This window comes from Pungitius pungitius, chromosome 5 (assembly GCF_949316345.1).
Source record: "Pungitius pungitius chromosome 5, fPunPun2.1, whole genome shotgun sequence".
Classification (NCBI taxonomy): domain Eukaryota; kingdom Metazoa; phylum Chordata; class Actinopteri; order Perciformes; family Gasterosteidae; genus Pungitius; species Pungitius pungitius.
Window position 1 is genome coordinate 11,920,075 of NC_084904.1, and position 19,902 is coordinate 11,939,976.

The 19,902-nt window shown below is 41.0% G+C and overlaps 3 protein-coding genes across 3 annotated transcripts; 2 read left to right on the top strand and 1 right to left on the bottom strand.

The window, feature by feature from the left end:
* Window positions 1-36: 36 nt before the first annotated feature.
* Window positions 37-4,531, bottom strand: p2rx2 (purinergic receptor P2X, ligand-gated ion channel, 2). The gene is made up of 12 exons (XM_037483468.2): window positions 4,202-4,531; window positions 3,750-3,885; window positions 3,552-3,623; window positions 3,388-3,463; window positions 3,204-3,300; window positions 2,184-2,264; window positions 1,924-2,077; window positions 1,667-1,797; window positions 1,472-1,562; window positions 1,335-1,400; window positions 1,162-1,239; window positions 37-993 (listed from the first exon to the last, which is right to left on the bottom strand). Exons 1-12 carry the CDS (start codon window positions 4,366-4,368, stop codon window positions 895-897), a joined length of 1,248 nt encoding a protein of 415 aa, XP_037339365.2. The 5' UTR covers window positions 4,369-4,531; the 3' UTR covers window positions 37-894.
* Window positions 4,532-5,134: 603 nt separating this feature from the next.
* On the top strand, window positions 5,135-12,437 carry pes (pescadillo). The gene is made up of 15 exons (XM_037483395.2): window positions 5,135-5,309; window positions 5,500-5,579; window positions 6,107-6,260; window positions 6,474-6,583; window positions 7,226-7,397; window positions 7,524-7,613; window positions 8,871-8,987; window positions 9,275-9,352; window positions 9,597-9,686; window positions 10,079-10,209; window positions 10,310-10,435; window positions 10,665-10,849; window positions 11,515-11,657; window positions 11,747-11,914; window positions 12,103-12,437. The coding sequence occupies exons 1-15, from the start codon at window positions 5,286-5,288 to the stop codon at window positions 12,175-12,177; spliced, it is 1,743 nt and encodes a 580-aa protein (XP_037339292.2). The 5' UTR covers window positions 5,135-5,285; the 3' UTR covers window positions 12,178-12,437.
* Window positions 12,438-13,570: 1,133 nt separating this feature from the next.
* On the top strand, window positions 13,571-19,085 carry gal3st1a (galactose-3-O-sulfotransferase 1a). The gene is made up of 4 exons (XM_037483421.2): window positions 13,571-13,867; window positions 14,481-14,636; window positions 15,678-15,827; window positions 16,021-19,085. Exons 3-4 carry the CDS (start codon window positions 15,703-15,705, stop codon window positions 17,168-17,170), a joined length of 1,275 nt encoding a protein of 424 aa, XP_037339318.1. The 5' UTR covers window positions 13,571-13,867; window positions 14,481-14,636; window positions 15,678-15,702; the 3' UTR covers window positions 17,171-19,085.
* The last annotated feature ends 817 nt before the right edge of the window (window positions 19,086-19,902 follow it).

The window sequence follows — 19,902 nt, forward strand, 5'->3', positions numbered from 1 at the left end:
TTTGCATATACAGCAGTTATTGAGCTTAGTTGGGGAGTTTATTAAAACAACCACTGCCGTTTAGGATGAAACATGAAAGTGTCTCTTTACGTGTTGTTAACAACCTCCGAACTGAGGTTTGACCGCATAGTGCTGCTCTGTCCTTTTGTGGTAGACAACGATCCATTAGTCCTTAATCTTCATAGTCATTTATCACCACTGACATTTGTACTGCTCTCAGGCATCCAGATGGATTCACTCTTCCCCACAATCTTGTTAGAGAGACCATTTCAAGGAAAATGCAGCTTTATTAGATGACTGCTCATTGCTCTCCTTGTGTGTCTCCTGGCCGCTTCCTCCTTTATCTATTGTAATACTGAGCACATCAGGTTGAAAGATAAAATAAAATGTGTAATAATGTCAATTTATAAGAGCACAGGTCGACATGTCATGATAAACTTGTTGAAAGAAAGAAACAGAACATTTATCCCTCTTTATCTCCACAATACACTGATATAAATGAGCAAAGTTTGTAATGTTGATCAAAACTCACATTTTTTCCTCTGAAATAATTTTTCTATTTATACTTGGAAAATAAGCACATTTTCAAAATAGTGTTACTGCAAGTCATGTCAAGTGACTGAGAAAGAATGAACTTTGTTGCACATGTTGGGGTCCATCGAGGTTTGGGACGATATATGAGCTGAATCCACTGCACAGGGAGACACTTTGAGACGATCACGCCTCCTCTGACACTGGTTTTCGTTCCGCTCAGTTCCCCTAACAACAGCATGGCGACGGCTGGCAGCCCTTCACTGAGCTGCTGCAGACACGCAACTGAGGAGCAGCTCTGTGTTGCTTGCAGTCCGATGGAGGACCATCCACACACTTGTGCCGGGGAGGACTGAGACAACATCACAGCGGAACGCCGTCTGACAAGTCCGAATGGTTGGAGCCGAAGCTGTTGATGTAGCTGAGCTCTGTTGGAGGGGGCACCGCGGGCTCCTTGGTGATCTGTGGAGGACACAAAGCCTTCAATTATAAAGCTAGCATGTATTAATAGTGTCACTTTTTTTCCCATGAAAAAGACATATACAGTATATAACAATCCAAAGAATCTTTTTTTTCAGAGATGTTTCTCTCAGATGTGTTGAGGCTGAAAAGATGAAGCCTATTTCTCACCTCGTCAAATTTTCTGTCACTGTAGACTTCATTCTTGTCAATAAAATTCAGCATGATCCAGTCACAGATAATGGTACACTAGACGGGAAACATGAAAAGGATTATTGGTTGTGCAAAGATTAACGGCTTTAACTTTAAAGTCAAAATAAGGGATCAACGTGGTGATGACTCACAATCCCAACTGAAGTAATAGTGGTCACCGTGCTGATGATGGTTGGAATGGGACTGAACTTACCAGCCTGAAAAATGAATCACATGTGAAATGCATCATGACCATAGACTGGACACAATTGATAGAGTTTCCACTCACATGTCCTTGAACTATGACGTCCAGGCGGATACCGTAGGCTTTGATGAGAGTCCGAGACTCGACCCCATCCTTACTGTAATATTTGGCAAACCTGCACACATACACAGGAGATTCAAGGTTGGGACACTTACCAAAGGCCAAAGTGACAAAAGCAGATACTAAATATAATAGTCTGTGTTGCGTGTTGGAGCTCACCTGTAATGGTAACCCGAGTTGACCAGATCCTTCCGGAGGTCAAGGCGCCGGAAGGAGTATGTGGGTTTGCAGTTGGAAGGATCCAGGTCCAGGTCACACTTCCAGTTGATAAAGACCCCTATCACTCCTCCCTGAACAACAACAGCATATCATTTCTTATGCAAAACTACTCTGCACAAAGGAGGATTTTAACACATACATCCATAAAATATCAAGGGGGCAGCGTGCACTGTAAAAAGCAGACATCTTTTACTCACAGTCCTGCAGAGCTCACTGAAATCCTCACCAGCCTGATCAGCGATGTAACCCAAGCGGAAGTTTGGACAATAGGGCTCTTTCTCCTCATTATAATGACACTTACTGAGGTATTTCTGTATGTCACGCTTACTTCGAGCGTCTTTGATATTTCCCCTGTCAAAGACAAGAAAAGGAGCTGCAATTTCTGCATTTCTCTAGCTTCAATGTGTGCATGTGCATGTGTGTGTGCATGTGCGTGTGATTGTGATTGTTACTCTACCTTAGCACTTTAAATCTGGGGAAGTGGATAGAGTTCCTGATGAACACTGTGAAATTGATAGCCTTCAATAATGCTGGTTCTCTGTTGAAGACATCAAATAATCAAAGTAATCTTTTTTCTTACACAGTCAGGTGGTTTCAGCTAAATATTCACCATGATTTTTTACAAAATACCTTTGTTGGAACATGTTCTGTTTTGTCCATCTCTTTTCTTTCAACAGATGTGTTATTGATTTGTTGTGAGCTTACTGCTCACCATGCAAGACATCAAGCCAGCTGAAAGTTGTATTGGCAGCGTTTGTGGAACTATTTGTAGAACTATTTTGACCGAGTCTATACATTTTTAAATCTGTTTTCTTGGTTATTGGCCAACATCCAAGGCAGCACTAGAGACAACAGTCACAGCCGTATTGTGACCCCATTCCATAGGTTTTAATATGTGGCCATTCCAACAAAAATGTTTCAAAATGTTTAATTTGAATATTTTATAGTGCCTTAAGATTTTAGAACATTTAATGATTCAGGAGTAACAAGTTGTGATAAGCTGACTAAAATAATAGAGACATTTATTTTTAAATACAAGTCATTTTGTGAAGCAGAAATGTTTTCTCTGATTTGTTATTTTTTGAGAAGTCCATAAACCCCTTTGACTGTGGCTGTTTTCATTTTGTAGTATGTTATCTTTTGGGGGGATTTTGAATCATTGAATTTTTTATCCAAAACAAATTCAAAACTTTTCACAGTCTTGGAAATGTATCCAGTAAAACTTCAAATGTGAACTGCTGTATTAAACCTTTATGTGACATGCATTTAGCTGCAGTTGTGCATCAATATGCAAAATGATAGAAAATAAATTACTTGATTGTACATCATTTAAATGCTTTTAACTCATAATAAGACTACTTATTAGTTAGTTAGTTTGAGATATGTACGTTTTTTTTCCCTACCAGTATTCCTTTGGGTTATTAAAACCTGGATTGAACATGCAAATGTGGAGAGGATTATCTCTCATTTGCCTTACATTACGACAGCATACTGCTCAATAGGACACCAGGTTTGGATCTCGCAGGTTTTGAAGGTGTGGTTGTAATATGGAACACATCTGCCGGTCCTTCTTCCTGTAAGAAAGTGTTTAAAACAGCAAATGTGGCAAATACACACGAACGAAGCTGGAAAAAGTGTTTTGTGAGAAGTAAAAGCAGTACCATGGCCATCAAAGTCAACCTCTCCCTGTACACAGTCAGAGTCTCTTGTGCAGTTAGCGTTGGCAACGTTGAAATGCTGAAGCGAAATAAGACACATTACTGCATTATCCATTCTTGCATAATAGTTCATGTTATTGTTTAGAAAACCTTTGTTGACACCTCACCTCAGCGCAGGTCCCTTGCTTCTGATTAAATGTAACTTCTCGTCTCAATATTGTACTAATGACATCACCACCCTGTGGGGAAAATGTCACACAATGCAATATGTCAGTGGGGTTTATTCTGTTGTGATTACTACATAGTTATGCAGTATAGGAGGGGAGACTTCCTGGATTGTATTTCAGCATTCGTTCTAGACTCACCTCTGAGGGTCGCGCATACTCCACAGTGTCCAAGATATCATCTCCATGAACTGCTGTGCCTTTCATGAGCGTGTAAACTGAGCTCTCTGGACGGGTTTCAGTCTCTTGATAGGCTTTCTGACTTATGAAGACATACCTTCAGGAGGGTAGAGCAAACAGATGCAAAGTCACATTTCGGTCTTCAAGTAGATTTATATAGAAGGTGTCAGATTACGATGGATCTGTTTAGACTTCAAACAATAAGATGATAATCTTCACAAATTCCTCTGTTCAAACGACAATTTTGTCTTCACCATTATGTGTTGTTTTATCCAAATGAATAGCAAATGAGAAAAGAATTTTAAAACACAGTCCATTTCTTATAAATGCAAATTAAAAAATGAATTTGATATTTCTTCAATGCTAAAAGGAGCATTAAAACTAGCATGCAAGTACACAAACATGAAGCTTACCATATGAAATAGGTAATCACAAGAAATTGAACGCCTCGATATATAAATCCAAGCGTTTTGTTTTTAACCACCATTACCTTTGGTGTTTCATAGTCCCAAAAACCAAGAAAATACTCCTTCATGAAAACATGTAGTCCCATGATGAACGTATGAAATATTTTGCACATCCTGTTACGTCCCGGTGGAGTCTTAGTTCTCAATGACCCTCAACCTTTTCTTCCTCTCAATCTTTTTTTTCCTTACTGTCTGTCACTGCTCTGCTCCAGAAAGCATCTCTATCAACCATCCCTGGCATCAACAGAAAGGGAGAGGAAACGAGGGTGGGGTTCAGCTGTGGTTGAATCATGCATTCTTATTCATGTGGTTTATTCAGATTGTTGTACTGCTTCATGCTATTTATTAGATGAACATACATCTAATAAACAGCATGATAATAATAATTAATGTTAAATGGTAAAGAAAAATGTTTTAGTTAGTTCATATTTTAGTTTTTTTTTTTTACCTAAGATACAAATACAAATATAAAACTCCCCCAAGTATTTTGTTTGATTTTTGTTTTTAATAAATCTCAAGAAAAAGGGGGAAATAATATTGCAAAATCTACATTTTGCATTGATTTGTCATTCGCCATATCGATCCTAAAAATACTCTTCTCACACGTATGACACCAACAGGAAATCATATATGCATTACGATGCATTATTATGTAAATAGCAAATATGTTGCTAACAATGGTGAATAGTTTAACGCTATTTACCATTTTTATTAAAATCATAATGCACGCATGCATTTGATAAATACGGCGAGTCGAAATGTATTAAGACACAGTCAACATGACTGACATGACTGTGCGCCCCTTCTATACAATTGTTTGCAAAAACAAGCATGTTTTTTACAGGCGGAGAAACGGGCAACCCGTCCACTGGGTCCTTCACAGCCCCCTGCCCTTATGTGCGCATGTCCCACGACACGTGCGTCTGCTTGTATTGGACGCACCGAGGGTTGTGTTACTCTGAAAACCGCATAACTTGTAGACTATTAAGTTCAGCTGAGTCTGTTTGGAGAGTCAGTTTCTATTTTTTAAATGGGAGGTACTGTGAAGAAAAAGGTAATGGTTGACTTTGTATTTAATGTCAGACTCAGGCCCATTAACTCACCGAGAAACCGGTCTAGCTAGTTCGCTAACGCAGCTAGCTGTAGCTAGTCCAGCGTTTAAGGTTAAAACATGTACATAGTCTGACTATGGCAGTATGACACGGTAATACACGTTAATGTGGTGGTCTGTTCCTGTTTTCCAGTATGAGAGGGGCTCTGTCACCAACTACATCACCAGAAACAAAGCTCGTAAGAAGTTACAGTTGAGCCTCCCGGACTTCAGGTAACGTGACCACGCTGTGTTGATTGTGACGTTACATAGATTTAATGCAATGGATTTTATGGATACAATCGTTCTAGTGATTTGATGTACTAATTTCTCAATTTTATTTTTACATACACTTAAACATTAATCAAGCATTAGAAACTAAATTATATTCATCATAATGTTAGGATGTATTGTAAGAACCGATCAGTAGGACTACTTACAGTTTTTGCTTTACTATATAGTTAATCTAAAAAAAAAATCAGAAAATGTTATAGGTCATTTTGGAAATAAATGATTAAGATGGAAATGTTTTTTGAAGCCAATAATTTGTTATCTAATAATACTGTTCTCATCACCGACACAAATCCAAATTAATTATCTGGACACAATATTAATTTGAAAGTAGTGACAAATTCCATCTAAATGTTTATTAACTCTAAATGGGGTCTTCAAATAGCTTGTTTTATCTATTTTGTAATCTACAGAACGTTATACTTTTTAGAACGTAACCACATTTGTTTGATGACATCTCCGATTTATAGGCGACTGTGCATCCTTAAGGGCATCTACCCTCGGGAGCCCAAAAACAAGAAAAAGGTGAACAAGGGATCTACAGCTCCGAGGACTTTCTACCTGCTCAAAGACATCCGCTTTCTGCTGCATGAGCCAATTGTTCGCAAGTTCAGAGAATACAAGGTATCAAATTCAAATGTTTTGTTTTATTGTAGGATGCTCATGAGCAGGCGCTTTTATAATCATCATTTATCTGTGTGCAATTTCTATGGTGGAAAAAACACATTGAAATACTCTACTTTTGAAATTTGACACCTTTTGATTCATAAATGTAATATGTTCAATCTGGTTGTTTTTTTTAAACTCACAAATTGTGACAATGTTGTATCCTACCAGATATTTGTACGCAAACTGAAAAGGGCTTATGGAAGAACAGAATATAGCGCTGTGGAGAGACTGAAGGAGAACAAGCCAGCCTACAAATTGGACCACATCGTCAAGGAAAGGTGAGGATTTACAAGGCTACTTATGAAAACAGTGTAAAGTAAAGACCCTCACCACCCCACCCCCGTATTGAGATCCGAGTGGGCAGTATCTGGTCCACACCTAAAATTAGTTGCACCCGAGCCCTAGAGAACAAAGGGCTCTCAACTAAAATAAAAATAAAAAATTTGCAGCAGACTTGCCAAACAATGGCCGTACTGAGTCCACCCACTCAGCTCACCGTTGTGATGCCTGTCCCGGACATGCCACCAATATACTGGCGATTGCCAGAGACCTGCCGTTGCTTGCCACTGCCACAAGGAGGCTCTGGGCCCTGCTGGAGAGACGGCGAGATCCTCCTTGTGGTCAGATCTGGGCCCTGCAGTGATGTTCTTCTGTAGAGGAAGTAGTAGTCAAAAGTTTGTGTTCAGCTTCTCTGTCAGTCAACCACTCAGGAATCAGGAACATTTATTGCCAAACTATGTTCGACATACAAGGAATTTGAGGTGGTGGTGGTGACATCGGACAGCGAGACAATAGACAAGACAAATAACATGGCATGTTCAATTTTCAAATTAACCATACTACAGTATAAAATAGACAAATAGTTTATATTAAAAGTATTGTGCTGTCTTGTCCTCACTGCTGCTCTTTTGTTGTGGCAGATATCCCTCCTTTATTGATGCTCTCCGTGACATCGACGATGCACTCTGCATGTGCTTCCTCTTTTCCACCTTCGCCCGGACAGGAAAATGCCACGTACAGACAATCCAGCTGTGCAGACGCCTCACCGTCGAATGGATGAACTATGTGATTGCATCCCGTTCTCTCAGAAAGGTGCCACTTTGCTCAGCATCTGTCTGTTTGTTTTTTGTTGTTGTTTTTAAAGGGGTGGTTTAGTGGTATGTATTGAGTTCATTGACCTCTGTTCCGTAAGGAACTAAACTTGTCTCCTCTTGACAGGTTTTTATCTCCATCAAGGGAATATATTACCAAGCTGAGGTGATGGGACAGCTCATTACATGGCTGGTGCCATATCAGTTCTCCCATGATGTAAGTAAATGATAAAACCCAGCCCTCTGGGATTATGTCAACATTAAGCTGTGATTCATTATGAAAGGATTACGCTGAAGGTTGACGCCTCGGTCAGCATTTCAACTCTGTAAATCGACCAGCATTGTTTCTGTCAACTACAAAACACATACAAACTATAAGCTATGATAGCTAGGGTTGGGTATCGTTTGAATTTGAGCGATTCCGATACTGATTCCTTGTTTCGATTCCGGTTCCCAGCGATTCTCTATTCCGATTCTTTTAAGAGGCAGGGTCAAAAAAGTTTAAGATTTTAAATGAGCTAGCTAACCAAGGGTCTTTCTGAAGGAAATAGTCTGACCTTCTCCATCAATGTTAATTCTATGAACTCTTTATTAACTTTACTATGAATTTCTAACAGGGCTGTTTTCAACTACAATATGAATATCAAACTATGAACTTGAATATTGTATAAACATTATAAATAACAGGGGTACACTTTCCTCCAGAGAGCTTTATTTTTGAAACCTCACAAAAACACATTTACACGTGAGTGTATGATACTGCAGGTACTTAAACGTTACCTTGCTCCCACTGATGGACGAACCCTTGGAATCAGAGGAGGAGGCGCGCGCGCAACTCTCCCAACCTCAAATCAGGGACACTTTCGCTGACGGGGGGCTGCTGGCGGTCGACGCGGGGAGTGCTAGTACAACCTTTTTTTTTCTTTGCAGCGCCAGCCTCACTGCTCATTTTAACAGATAGGACCGCTCCGCTCTGGCCACCCGGCACCCGCGCGCACTCATCTGATGCGTCACAAATTCACAACAACCGGGAGTTTTTTGCCAAGTTTTCGGTTAATTTCGAAAAGTGTAACCACACTTTGGACCGCCGACGCACGCTATACATGTTCGATCGCGCTGTTACGGCAACACTTCCGGTGGACGCTTCTTCGTTGGTGTTCAGCGGTTTCTATTTCCGGTCGGCGCCGGCGGACTGAGAATCGAAAGAAGGAATCGAATTTTAAACTTTTGAACGATACCGGGTAAATCGCAAAGCTAGTTCCGATTCCATTCGATTCTCGATTCTCTATACCCAACCCTAATGATAGCGGATGGAGCGTGTGTTTGTGTGAATGGTGGCGGTTGAAAGGCCTTCACTCACTGCCGTGAGGTCTTTGAGTGCTCCAGGGATTAAACATTATTCTCAGGCGTTTACCCTGATGTTCATTAATTTTACAGGCAAGCAGCCGTTCAATTATTCTCTTTTGCCTTTCAGCACCCAACCGATGTTGACTACAGAGTAATGGCAACGTTCACAGAGCTGTATACCACTCTGTTGGGCTTCGTCAACTTCAGGCTCTACCATTCCCTCAACCTGCTCTACCCACCGAAGGTACCTTGGACTCTGCAACATTCCCCTGGGCTTCTCCTCTTTACATGGTCTTTGTTTGTCTCACTTGCATTAGTTAATTGTGAGGGTTCAGTTTAGGCATTTGCAATATTACGGTTATCAAAAGGTTTTGAAATGCAGTGTTTCCCTGCGTCATTGTATTTGGCAGCCCCGTGTCTGTCTGTACCCCCCCCCCCCCCCATTCAAATTTGTTATCTACCAGGATTAAAGGATATGTGGCTCTGCGGTCACCTGTTAGTACACTGTTAATATAATCCCTCCTTTTGCAGTTGGATGTAAAATCTGAGTCGGAGCTGAAGGGAGAGGATGATGACGACTACGCCATGACTTCAGAGAGCTACCTCGAGGTGAGGAGGATTTGTTAAAGCACTCATTTTTTTTCTAGTGGTATTCAATCCTATAGATATCGTTGCTTCAGCTGACTTAAGTCATATGAACAGATATTATTAAAGCTATTATTTAAACTTTTAGTAATGCACATAGAGGTTTCTTGAATTTAACTGTTACAGTTTTATGTGGTTTATTACAGTACTGCTGGAAATATCAGAATTGGGGGTTGTTCAACTAAATGGATTTATTTTTGCTTTGCAGAAACTGTCCTCCTTGAGTACCACCCTGGCACAGGTTGTTTCCTCCACAGAGGAAGAGGAGGCTGAACTTGACAAGTTTCCAGTCGAAGAGGCAAAAAAAATAATCCTTCACATAACGATCAGCTGTATCTTATCTTTTTTTATTGATATACCTAGAATAGAACATCAATGTCATTGTTGTAATAGTGAGAAAAGATTTACTGGCGATTGCCAGAGACCTGCCATTGCTTGCCACTGCCACAAGGAGGATCTGGGCCCTGCTGGAGGGATAGCGAGATCCTCCATGTGTTAATGGCAAGCAATGGCAGGCCCTGCAGTGATGTTCCCCAACCATTATAACTGGGGCGGAAGGCTATAATTGCTTTAAATGTGTACACTTTCTGTCAGTGAACTACTCAAGGACTCCAGCAAAACGGTGCCGTTTTAATCCTACAGCCTGTTACAAAATGTCAATGAAGGTTTTTGTTACTGCTTTTTCTTTAGGAGGATGTGGCAAAGATCGAGGCCAGGGAAGAGGAACGGAAACAACAGGAAATTGAGAAAAAGCTTTTTGAGGGGCTTAAGATCTTCCTCAACAGAGAAGTGCCCCGAGAGTCGCTGGCTTTTCTCATCAGGTGTGTAACTGCAGTGTCATTAAAAAACTGGCGGAAAACATTTTACCAGAAACAAACCTGAAACTGACGCACTTTCCTGCCTGCTGCTGTTGCCTTTCAGGTGTTTCGGTGGCGAAGTGTCCTGGGACAAGTCTGTTTGCATCGGCAGCACATACGATGTGACAGATGAGACCATCACGCATCAAATTGTTGACAGACCCCACATTGACAAACAGTATATCAACAGGTAAATGTTTTACCTCAACTTTGAAACAGCAGAACACATCACGCTCTTTTTGGGATACATTTCACTTCCTGTTGACTAAATGCAGGATTTCTCTGCTGATTCATTTTTCTGTTCCCTTTTATGCCCGATATTACCATGTAGGGGATATGTCACATATTTCTTTAACAAAGACAAAAATCCTCCCCATACATACTAATGAGATATGCTTTGTTGTACCAATTTATTTTAGGTACTACATTCAGCCACAGTGGGTGTATGATTGTGTCAATGCCAAAATCCTTCTGCCTGTGGAAGACTACTTTCTTGGAGTGACTCTGCCGCCCCACCTCTCTCCCTTTGTGGAGGAGAAAGATGGAGACTATGTGCCCCCTGAGAAACTGAAGATCATGGCCTTGCAGCGAGGAGAAAAACCTGGTATGAACCCAAGCATATTGGCATTTTTTTAATATAATGGAATATGGCCCACATAGAATCTTGCACTAGAATATTTTATATTTCTACCACTAGATGGCGGTACTGTAACAAGGCTGCTTCACAAAAAAATGGGGGCAATCAAAGTTTTTGTGTGGAAGATGAGAGTATAAATTACCACAACACGAAGAAAACCAACCTCAGACCCACACAGGGAGCCGAAGGACAGAAAGTTAAGCAAACGGCAGTCAGCCGGATGGCTCAACAGTAGCTTTTCCGCGCTAAGAAAACAATAATGAGGAAGTTTGACTCCTTGCCCGCCCCCGCAAACTGTTCTCACACGGTGACCTCAGAAAACGCCTCACTAACGGTTGAACATGCAGGGATTCAACAGCATTAGCATATCTGGAAACGTGGTTGCGAAACGAGCTTTGGTCTAAAGCATGAAGGAGGTGAACTTGGTCTAAAGAGCACAACAACAGTCAAGGACATTTTTGGGGTTGGTTTCTGTTGGAATTGACAAAGATGGGAGGCGCTGAGTTGTAGCAGATGTGGCTTCTTCTATAAGCAGATTTAATTATCATGCGTTAACACTAGTTTCCTAATTTTGACTGTATAGTAAGGGTGGGGCCCATAATAATTTAAAGACCAATAACACTTTTTTTCAGTCCCTGCCACTGAAGAGGAGGAGGTAGAGGAAGACGACAGTGAAGAGGAGGAAGACGACGACGATGATGATGATGATGATGACGACAACGAGGTTGAGGAGAAGACTCTGAAGAAGATGGAAGAACAAAGATCCCTTGGCAAGGTAAGACCCTTTTGGTCCCTCCTTGCGGTCAGATTTTACGAACCATCTATACCAACCAAAGATTTCATACGAACACCTCGTTCTTTCAGTCTCTGCCGGTCAAGGTGACAGCTGGTAAAGTGAAGGTAGACAACCCAGAACGCTTGGAGCAGGAGGAGAAAGCAGAAGAGAAACGTCTGGCCATCATGATGATGAAGAAAAAGGAAAAGTACCTTTACGATAAGATCATGTTTGGAAAGAAGAGAAAAATCCGAGAGGTTTGTTCTATTTCATTGATTTAATATGGATTCACATTTGGATAATTTTTGTGGAGATTACTTTTTTTTTCATTGGATCCTTTCCCCCCCCCCCCCCCCCCTATCTACACATGCCTTTTGTAGAATCCATACAAGCCCAACGATGACCTCTGAGTTCACTGACCTCTGCTTTCATTCTCTCCTTACAGGCTAACAAGCTGGCTGCCAAGAGGAAGGCCCATGATGACGCTGAAAAATCAAGCAAGAAAAAGACCAGGAAATGACTCATCTGATGATGTGTTTGACAAACTGTATTATGTTCTTGAGGATTACAGCTTAATATGTCCTAGAACCTGTAAGAGAGCTCTGCGTGCAAGTTCCATGCATCATTTGCGTAGTTTCAACCTGAAATGCAGAATATGTAATTATTAATGTAAAAGTGACTAACTTTGTTGTTTGTATGAACTATTCTACATTACACAAGATATTTCCTACATTTTATTGAATAATCTGTTCTTGAAACTATTAAAGTAAAACCACAAAGTCTTATGTCTGTTATTTGTGACCTTACAACAATGGAGGTTTCTTATGCCACACGAGGGTGTGCATGTGACCTTACTGTGTGTTACTTCCCACAGTTGTGTACGGTTTGAGATAACCAAAACAATGTGAAAACACAGGTTGTCCCAAGCAGCTATTTGAAGTGGGCTGAAGTCACTGGAGGCTGTAGGAGTTGGTGACGTAGGAGCTGACGCCCCTCTGCCCTCTGGACACGGCTGTGATGGGGTCTGATCGGAGGCCGCGGCAGTTGAGCCCCGCTCTCTCATCGCCTCGTTCAGTTTCAACACACGCTGCCTTCTCTCTTCCTGATCTACATTCCGCTCGGTCCGGTGCTCAGCCTGGCACTGTAGGACACGCCCAGCTCAACAAAAGCTGCAGTGTTGTGCCTGTGCACGAGCGTGGGAGGAGCAGGACCGGTCCAGCGCTCCTTCCAAGAACCAGGGTTTTGATCGGAGAATCTGAGACGGGCCGCTGGATGCCACGTGATGTGCGCGTATGGCTGCGTCCTGTCTGTCAGAGCCAAATTAACTTGTTGATCGCACTCGACGGTTCATTTCATTGTCTCTGGAAATGTCGGCAATCTTGCACAATAGATTGCATGGAGTGTCCTTTTTAACTTGTCTTTTACCTGCAAATTAAGAGTTAAACTATTGACAGCTTTTCACTCACAGCTACAGAAAATGTATATACTAATAAATATATATCTGATCGTTTAAAAAAAATCCAGGTTTTAGCGATTTTGCCCAGTTAGTTTACACAAATGTCTAATATGTTGTGGAAAATGTAATTTTGTGTGCATCCGTTGTGGAAAACGTGTAGACCGCTTGATTAAAAGGCATTTTAGACGATAGACTGGTTTTACTGTCTGTCTACTGTTACAATTGGAGCCTTTGTGCTTATTCTGACATGTTTTCATCCCACATCAGCTTTCTGCTCAGACCCCAGTGCCAATGATCAAAAGCCCTCTGTAATCGCAGAATGGGGTCTATAGAGCCTCTCTTCCGTTCTTTGTCTCGCTCCCCTCCTCGTTTACACTCACTGACAAGTGCACGCCCCTGACAGACACTGACGTCACAGGCGCTACGACGAGCCTCCCTTCACGGCTTTATCCGGCAAGATCAGTCTGAGGAACTGAAAGTCGAGGGAGACTGCGGGTGGCTTGAGGCATCAGGTGTCCATGCAGGGAGAAAGAGGAGATGAGCAGTAACAAGTTGAGTGAGCTCTGCAGCACCGTGCATGTGATCAGGGGAGTCTCAAACAGTATGTGTGTGACAAGATCAAACATAAGACCTGCTGTAGGACGCAACAGCAATCAATTTTAATCAGTCATCTGGGACTGGACCCGAAGGAAGAGGACAATGCAGTTGGCCAAGAAACACTACCATTAGTCTCTCATTGGACTTGTGCATGAGGGTAAGAAACCAAGCTCCAGACTTATTTTTGAAAGAAAAAATGTGGTTTGTAATATTGGTTTAATAAAGACGAGATACTTGAAACTTTGTAATACGTAACCAACACTGTCAGATATCTCAATGCAGACAAAGGCAATAACTTCTTAACTCTTGAATAACAGCACTTCCTGTCTTCCTAGATACTTATACAAGAAAAATAAATCAATTTGAGTATTTGGTGTCTGACAAAGCTCAGGGTAGAAAGGCCTTTAGGAAGTCTGAATGATTCTTAAGATGTAAGACCTGTAATTGTAATAGACAATGTTCTAAATCCACAAGGACAAACACTGAGGTCACATGAAACTTTTTAGGCAAAAAGTACAATTTATTTGTCCAATGTGATCTCAGGTCTCTGGAGCAGGAGTAAAAGTAATGTCACATCAAATGTAACCTGAGTTTAGACGCTAAATCCTCAAATGTCTCGCAACAGAGTGGCTTCTGATGGCCGAGAGAAAGGGCCCTCACATGCCTCCATAATAGTCCTTTTATGGAGTCCAGACAAAGGGCAGAACTGGCTATGTGTCCATGTAACGTTCTGATGATGACATTAGACCTAATATGTTACTCTCTCATAGGTGCAAATAGTACGGTCGATAAGAAGACTCAAGACATCCACCTCGAGCAATAATCTAATGCTGCGCTTAATCCAGAAAATGAATAATAAATCACCCAATGGACACCAAGTAGAGGACGTCTGACCCGATGAGCATTCATTCTGGATTATTCAAAAGGTAAAAAGGAAACACTTACAAGTCTTTGTTAATTCATTCAAAGGGGTTCGGTCTGGTGTTTGATTTGCAAACTGGATCATGGACAAAAGTGTTTAGTTAATTTCAGTTACTGTCACCAAAAGGAGGGAAATGTACCAAACACCAGATCTGACAAAATAAAAACTTGCATGTAGTTGAATTTGTATTCTTTTCCACCACTAGTTGTACAATACAACATAATTAGTCCTTAAACCCAAACAACAATTAGGTAACAGAGGGTTAAGCTAAGCTGAACAACATACCGCTCTCTCTGGCAAAAGTACATTTTTCATTACAATACCACTGATTTTTGCTGATATTTGAGAGATCTCAACTCATCTGAAACAAAACAACAGAAATATATAATAACTCTGACATATTAAGCATTTATTAAAACTCAATATATCTGTATTTATTTACTCAAAACTCAGCAGTAAAAGTGCAACTCTTGAAACACTCTGTAGGCGGGGTCACATTAGTTTACATAATGCTTTAAAATCCTGGTAGTAATTGTCTCTTTGTTACCTCTTAGCTGTCAGACGGTAGCTCGTCTTACGACAGTCCACAGGGGGGGATTCAATTTCACTCTCCAAAGTAATGGATTATTTATTTTATTGTCGAGCTGAGTAAAATCGGGTCATTGTAAACCACAACTATGCCATTTTATAGATCACTCTAGCATTTTAAGTACATTCACAATTTTCATGCTATTGCATTGGATTGGTTTACAAATGCACATTTATGTAATCTCTGTTCTTTGTTCTGCTGCAGTAGAAACCAGAGAAGAGATTGTAATCGATACAGGTCACTTTATACTTTAATTTATTTCCATGTAATCATGTAAATAAATCATTCAAAGAGGACATTGTGTCCCCGGAGTTTGTCTCTTAGTAACAAAGATAACATAATACTGAGGTTTTCCATACTTTGAGATTATCAAAAATGGTCTGGGAGAACATTCGTACTACAGTGATGATGGCGATAATGAGGATGATAATGGTGCAGAAGTGCTGTGTTTTTAAGGTAATCCATAACATTCTGCTGGACCATGGCTTGCAAACGGAAGCAGTGGAGGTCCACGGGCAAAGGCTTGGTTCTGGGAATCCTCCTGACCAGCTGCACAATCCTGATTTACTGCCTCTCCTCTGCACAGATCCTGTTCAGCCATCCAGAGTAAGACTCAATGTGACACAAAGTAAAACATGCTGTGTCAAATTCATTCAGCACATTTCGTCTTCTTTAAGCAGTGTTTTTGTGATCTGCCCTCACAACTGTGATGTTTTGCTGCATTTCTTTATTTTCTGTTTCTGTTCTCTGAGTAAACTTTGCCTGCACAGTAATCATTTGATTGTTCTCCTCTCTGTAGGCTTCCAGTGCCTTACTCTTGTGCCCACCGTCCATCCCAGCTCCGCCCAAAACTAATCGCCAACAGCTCACAGCAAACCACTGAGCCGACCTGCACTCCTAAAGTGGATATCATGTTCATGAAAACCCACAAAACAGCCAGTAGCACCTTCCTCAACATCCTTTTCCGCTTTGGGGAGAAGCATCGACTCAAATTTGCCTTCCCTAACAGCAGAAACGACTTTTTTTATCCGTCGCTGTTCCAGCGCTCACAGGTTAAAGACTACAGACCTGGAATGTGCTTCAACATTATTTGTAATCACATGCGCTTCAACGCACCCGAGGTGACCAAGTTGCTCCCTATGGACACTTCCTACATCACTATTCTGCGGGACCCCGCGGAGCTTTTTGAGTCATCCTTCCACTATTTTGGCCGGCTGGCGCCTTTTACCTGGAAGATACCAGGTGATGACAAGCTGACTGAGTTTTTACGCGACCCACATTACTACTTTGATCCAGACGGCTTTAACGCATTCTACCTCAAGAATCTGCTGTTCTTTGACTTCGGGCAGGACAACACTCAGGAGCTGGATGATCCGCGGGTAGAAGAGGGAATCCGATCCATCACTGACCGTTTCCAGCTGGTCATGTTGGTGGAATACTTTGAGGAATCACTCATCCTGCTCAAGGAGGCCCTCTGTTGGGAGATGGACGATTTGCTCTTCTTCAAGCTCAACGCCCGCAAGGGGTCCACTGTGTCTAAACTCACGCCCGAGCTGAGGGCCAAGGCTCTCGAGTGGAACGCCGTTGACTGGAAGCTGTACCAGCATTTCAACCAGACCTTTTGGAAGAAAGTTGATGCATATGGACGGCGGCAGATGGCCCAGGATGTGGCCGAGCTCAGGAGAAGGAACGTGGAGATGGCGTCCATCTGCATCGAGGGGGGTCGAGCTGTTGAGGCCGGCAGCATCCAAGAGACAGCCATGCAGCCATGGCAGCCCATGGGAGAGAAGTCCATCATGGGCTACAACCTGAAGAAGAACGTGGACAAGGCACACAGGAAGTTGTGCCGAAAGATGTTGATGCCGGAGCTGCAGTACTTGACGGAGCTGGGGGTCAACCTGTGGATCACCAAGCTGTGGGGCCATGTCCGAGATGTCATTAACTGGTGACCAGACATATGAGCATGAGGAACCAGTTCAACTCTGACAGACTGTATTCGAAGAAGAGGAATCTGTGAGGCTGATTAATTGAAATTATAACAGATATGTCACATTTTTTATGGCCCGTCCATTTTTGTGTAAATTCATACACAATGGCTTAATTACATGTGCTATGTCTTTGAAAATAAATACTGTAGACCTCCCAATCTACAAATACTTTTACCCTATATTCTTACTCTGACCATGTCCTAATATATCCGATGAGTACATTCAGGATTAATGAATGAGGCTTTAAATAGATTAAAGACACATTTGAAAGATTGTTTGAAGACTGATTGGTTCCAATGCTTTGAACCGAATATTTTGTTGCCCTTTGTTGCTATGCCCCAAAGTTGCAACATTTAAGTTTTAAGGGACTGAAGCCACAATAAGGGCTAAAATAGAGATGAGAAAATTGTGAATTTAAGGAACATATCCCACTTTACTGTCTGTGGAGGACAAACAATTATAATTTAAATAATAGGGTTGCAAATACAGACCTAGATATATGGCTGCCTTTTTCACTTTTCATAACAGGGAAAGCACATGGCGGTTCAACTAATGACACTAATCTCCGCTCTGTTTCTGGAGCTACTACATGTAAATCCAACAAAGCAATCATTATTATTATTATTACTGTACACCTGCGCTTTTTCTGCAGCGACATTCTGAAAGATCTGTAATGAGAAAAGGGCATGGGCAATAATAAGTAATTTTTGTTTGATGGCATATCACTGCAATGTGCTATATGAAATAACATCTATGCTTCTTTGAAGTTAAAGCCAATTGATATCAATTCATAAACCTCCTTATGTCATTCGCCCTCGCGATGGGCGTGGCAATGACATTGACAATGTGGTAAGAAATTGTTGCATAGTGAGTCACAAAATGTTCAGCCAAATAGATCACTATGACTAACAGTGTTAAACACCAACAACATGTGGTTACACAGCCTTGTAACCATAGCGTACTGAAAGGAATACAATTTATTTCTCCAATGTATTGAGAAGTATTTCTCAATAGAATGCATCCCAAACATCACCTGTTATTGCCCTGTATTGCTAATTTACTTTTGATACATATATTATTTTTTCCTCTTTTGTTCATCCAGTTTATCTATTATATGTTCTATTATCTATTCATGCTTTGGTTATATATTAATTTATCTGTAATTTACTGATTTTGTCCTCCATACCTTTGTCTGTTTTTCCTGGTAATAAATGATTCTTTTCAAAATAAATTGAAAATGAAAAAATGTAGAATTTCATATATGTTGGTGACAACTTGCTCTCAATGGGTGACTGTTTCATCCTTATATTACTCCATGTACAAAAAGTAGTAATATGTATTTGTGTTTAATTGTGCATGAATGTATATGGCATCCCAACCATCTGATATTTATATATTATCGTATTTAAAGGATTAAGCAGGTTCACTGCTGATGCAGTAATTTATTACCATTGGATTACTGAAAGAGCCCAAGAAGGAGTTAGCATTTCTTATAAAAACTGTACAACCAAAACAATTTAACACTGTCTGGATAAAAGGATATATTAAAGTATTGTATCACTATGACAAATCCAAACCAAATTATACTAAACTGAGATTGAACCTGTAGACTTGACTGACAGGTTATACTTTGCATTGGGCAACTTCTCTCATTTAGTCCTATAAATGACTAATTCACATAAGTACAGAGACCTTGTGTTTAGAAAATTGCTTGAAAAAAAAACAACCCCTTTTTCACAGAAGACATGTGTCCTCTACTTAAGTGACCCAGTATGCTGTTACAGTGGAGCAGTCACTCGTCAGTTTAACAATTGTTTGTATTATTATTGATCTGTGTTCTTCCTGCTGCGCGTATAAAATTTCCTTTTGCAGTTTTTTTGGTCTATTGGTCATTGTGTCAATGATATGGAAGCCCATTTCCGCCACACAAAAAAAAAAGAAGGGTTAGAAAGTCGAAATTATGACTTAAAAAGTCGAAATTATGACTTAAAAATTCGAAATTATGACTTAAGAAAGTCGAAATTATGACTTAAGATATGCGCATGCGCAGCTTCCAAAGGTCAAACGGTTTTCTAGCCACTGACGATGTGCAATTATTTCACAAGTACAAAAAACAGCCGTAAAGCCTCTAAGCTCCAGTAGCCGATGGCGTAAGGCATACGTCCTGGAAATGTTGTTATTTTGCTCGACATGGTTCGAATCCAGGTTGTGGCGATCTTTCATTAATATATATTTTCTTGAATTACTTTCTTAAATGTCTGTGATGCACGTCACTGTATGACCGTCTGAACATAAAATCCTCTTATGTCCAAATGTTTCGGTGGTTCCAGGCTGCAGCCTCGCGAAAAAAGTATCGATACACATGTTTGGAAGTGTTCCATGATACGCCACCAAACCAGTTGTCTTGGCTCACCCTGAACCAAAAGGTTTTCTTGCCACTGACGATGTGCAACTTTATAAGACGTATTGAAATCAGCAGCGGCACCGGACAGCTCGGTTGGCCGACGGCGTAGCGCCGCTGTCTTATAAAGTGTTTCTGTTTTGCTCGACTGCATGGGTCGAATCCAGGTTGCGGCGATCTTTTAATAAATGTATGTTCTTGTATGTTCTGTATTTCTTTATACGTGGCAGTGATGTAGTGCTCACTTATACAATCGTAATCGCTGCATTGGATATGGGATGCATTTTGAACA

Bases quoted from the DNA above. Each gene is read 5' to 3' on its own strand.
- gal3st1a (XM_037483421.2), top strand. From the start codon at position 15,703: ATGGCTTGCAAACGGAAGCAGTGGAGGTCCACGGGCAAAGGCTTGGTT. The intron at 15,828-16,020 runs GTAAGACTCAAT...TCCTCTCTGTAG, and splicing joins ATCCTGTTCAGCCATCCAGA to GCTTCCAGTGCCTTACTCTT.
- p2rx2 (XM_037483468.2), bottom strand. From the start codon at position 4,368: ATGTGCAAAATATTTCATACGTTCATCATGGGACTACATGTTTTCATG. The intron at 1,401-1,471 runs GTGAGTGGAAAC...TTCATTTTTCAG, and splicing joins ACGTCATAGTTCAAGGACAT to GCTGGTAAGTTCAGTCCCAT. The intron at 994-1,161 runs GTGAGAAATAGG...TGTCCTCCACAG, and splicing joins GTGACAGAAAATTTGACGAG to ATCACCAAGGAGCCCGCGGT.
- pes (XM_037483395.2), top strand. From the start codon at position 5,286: ATGGGAGGTACTGTGAAGAAAAAG. The intron at 6,261-6,473 runs GTATCAAATTCA...GTATCCTACCAG, and splicing joins GCAAGTTCAGAGAATACAAG to ATATTTGTACGCAAACTGAA. The intron at 8,988-9,274 runs GTACCTTGGACT...CTCCTTTTGCAG, and splicing joins ACCTGCTCTACCCACCGAAG to TTGGATGTAAAATCTGAGTC.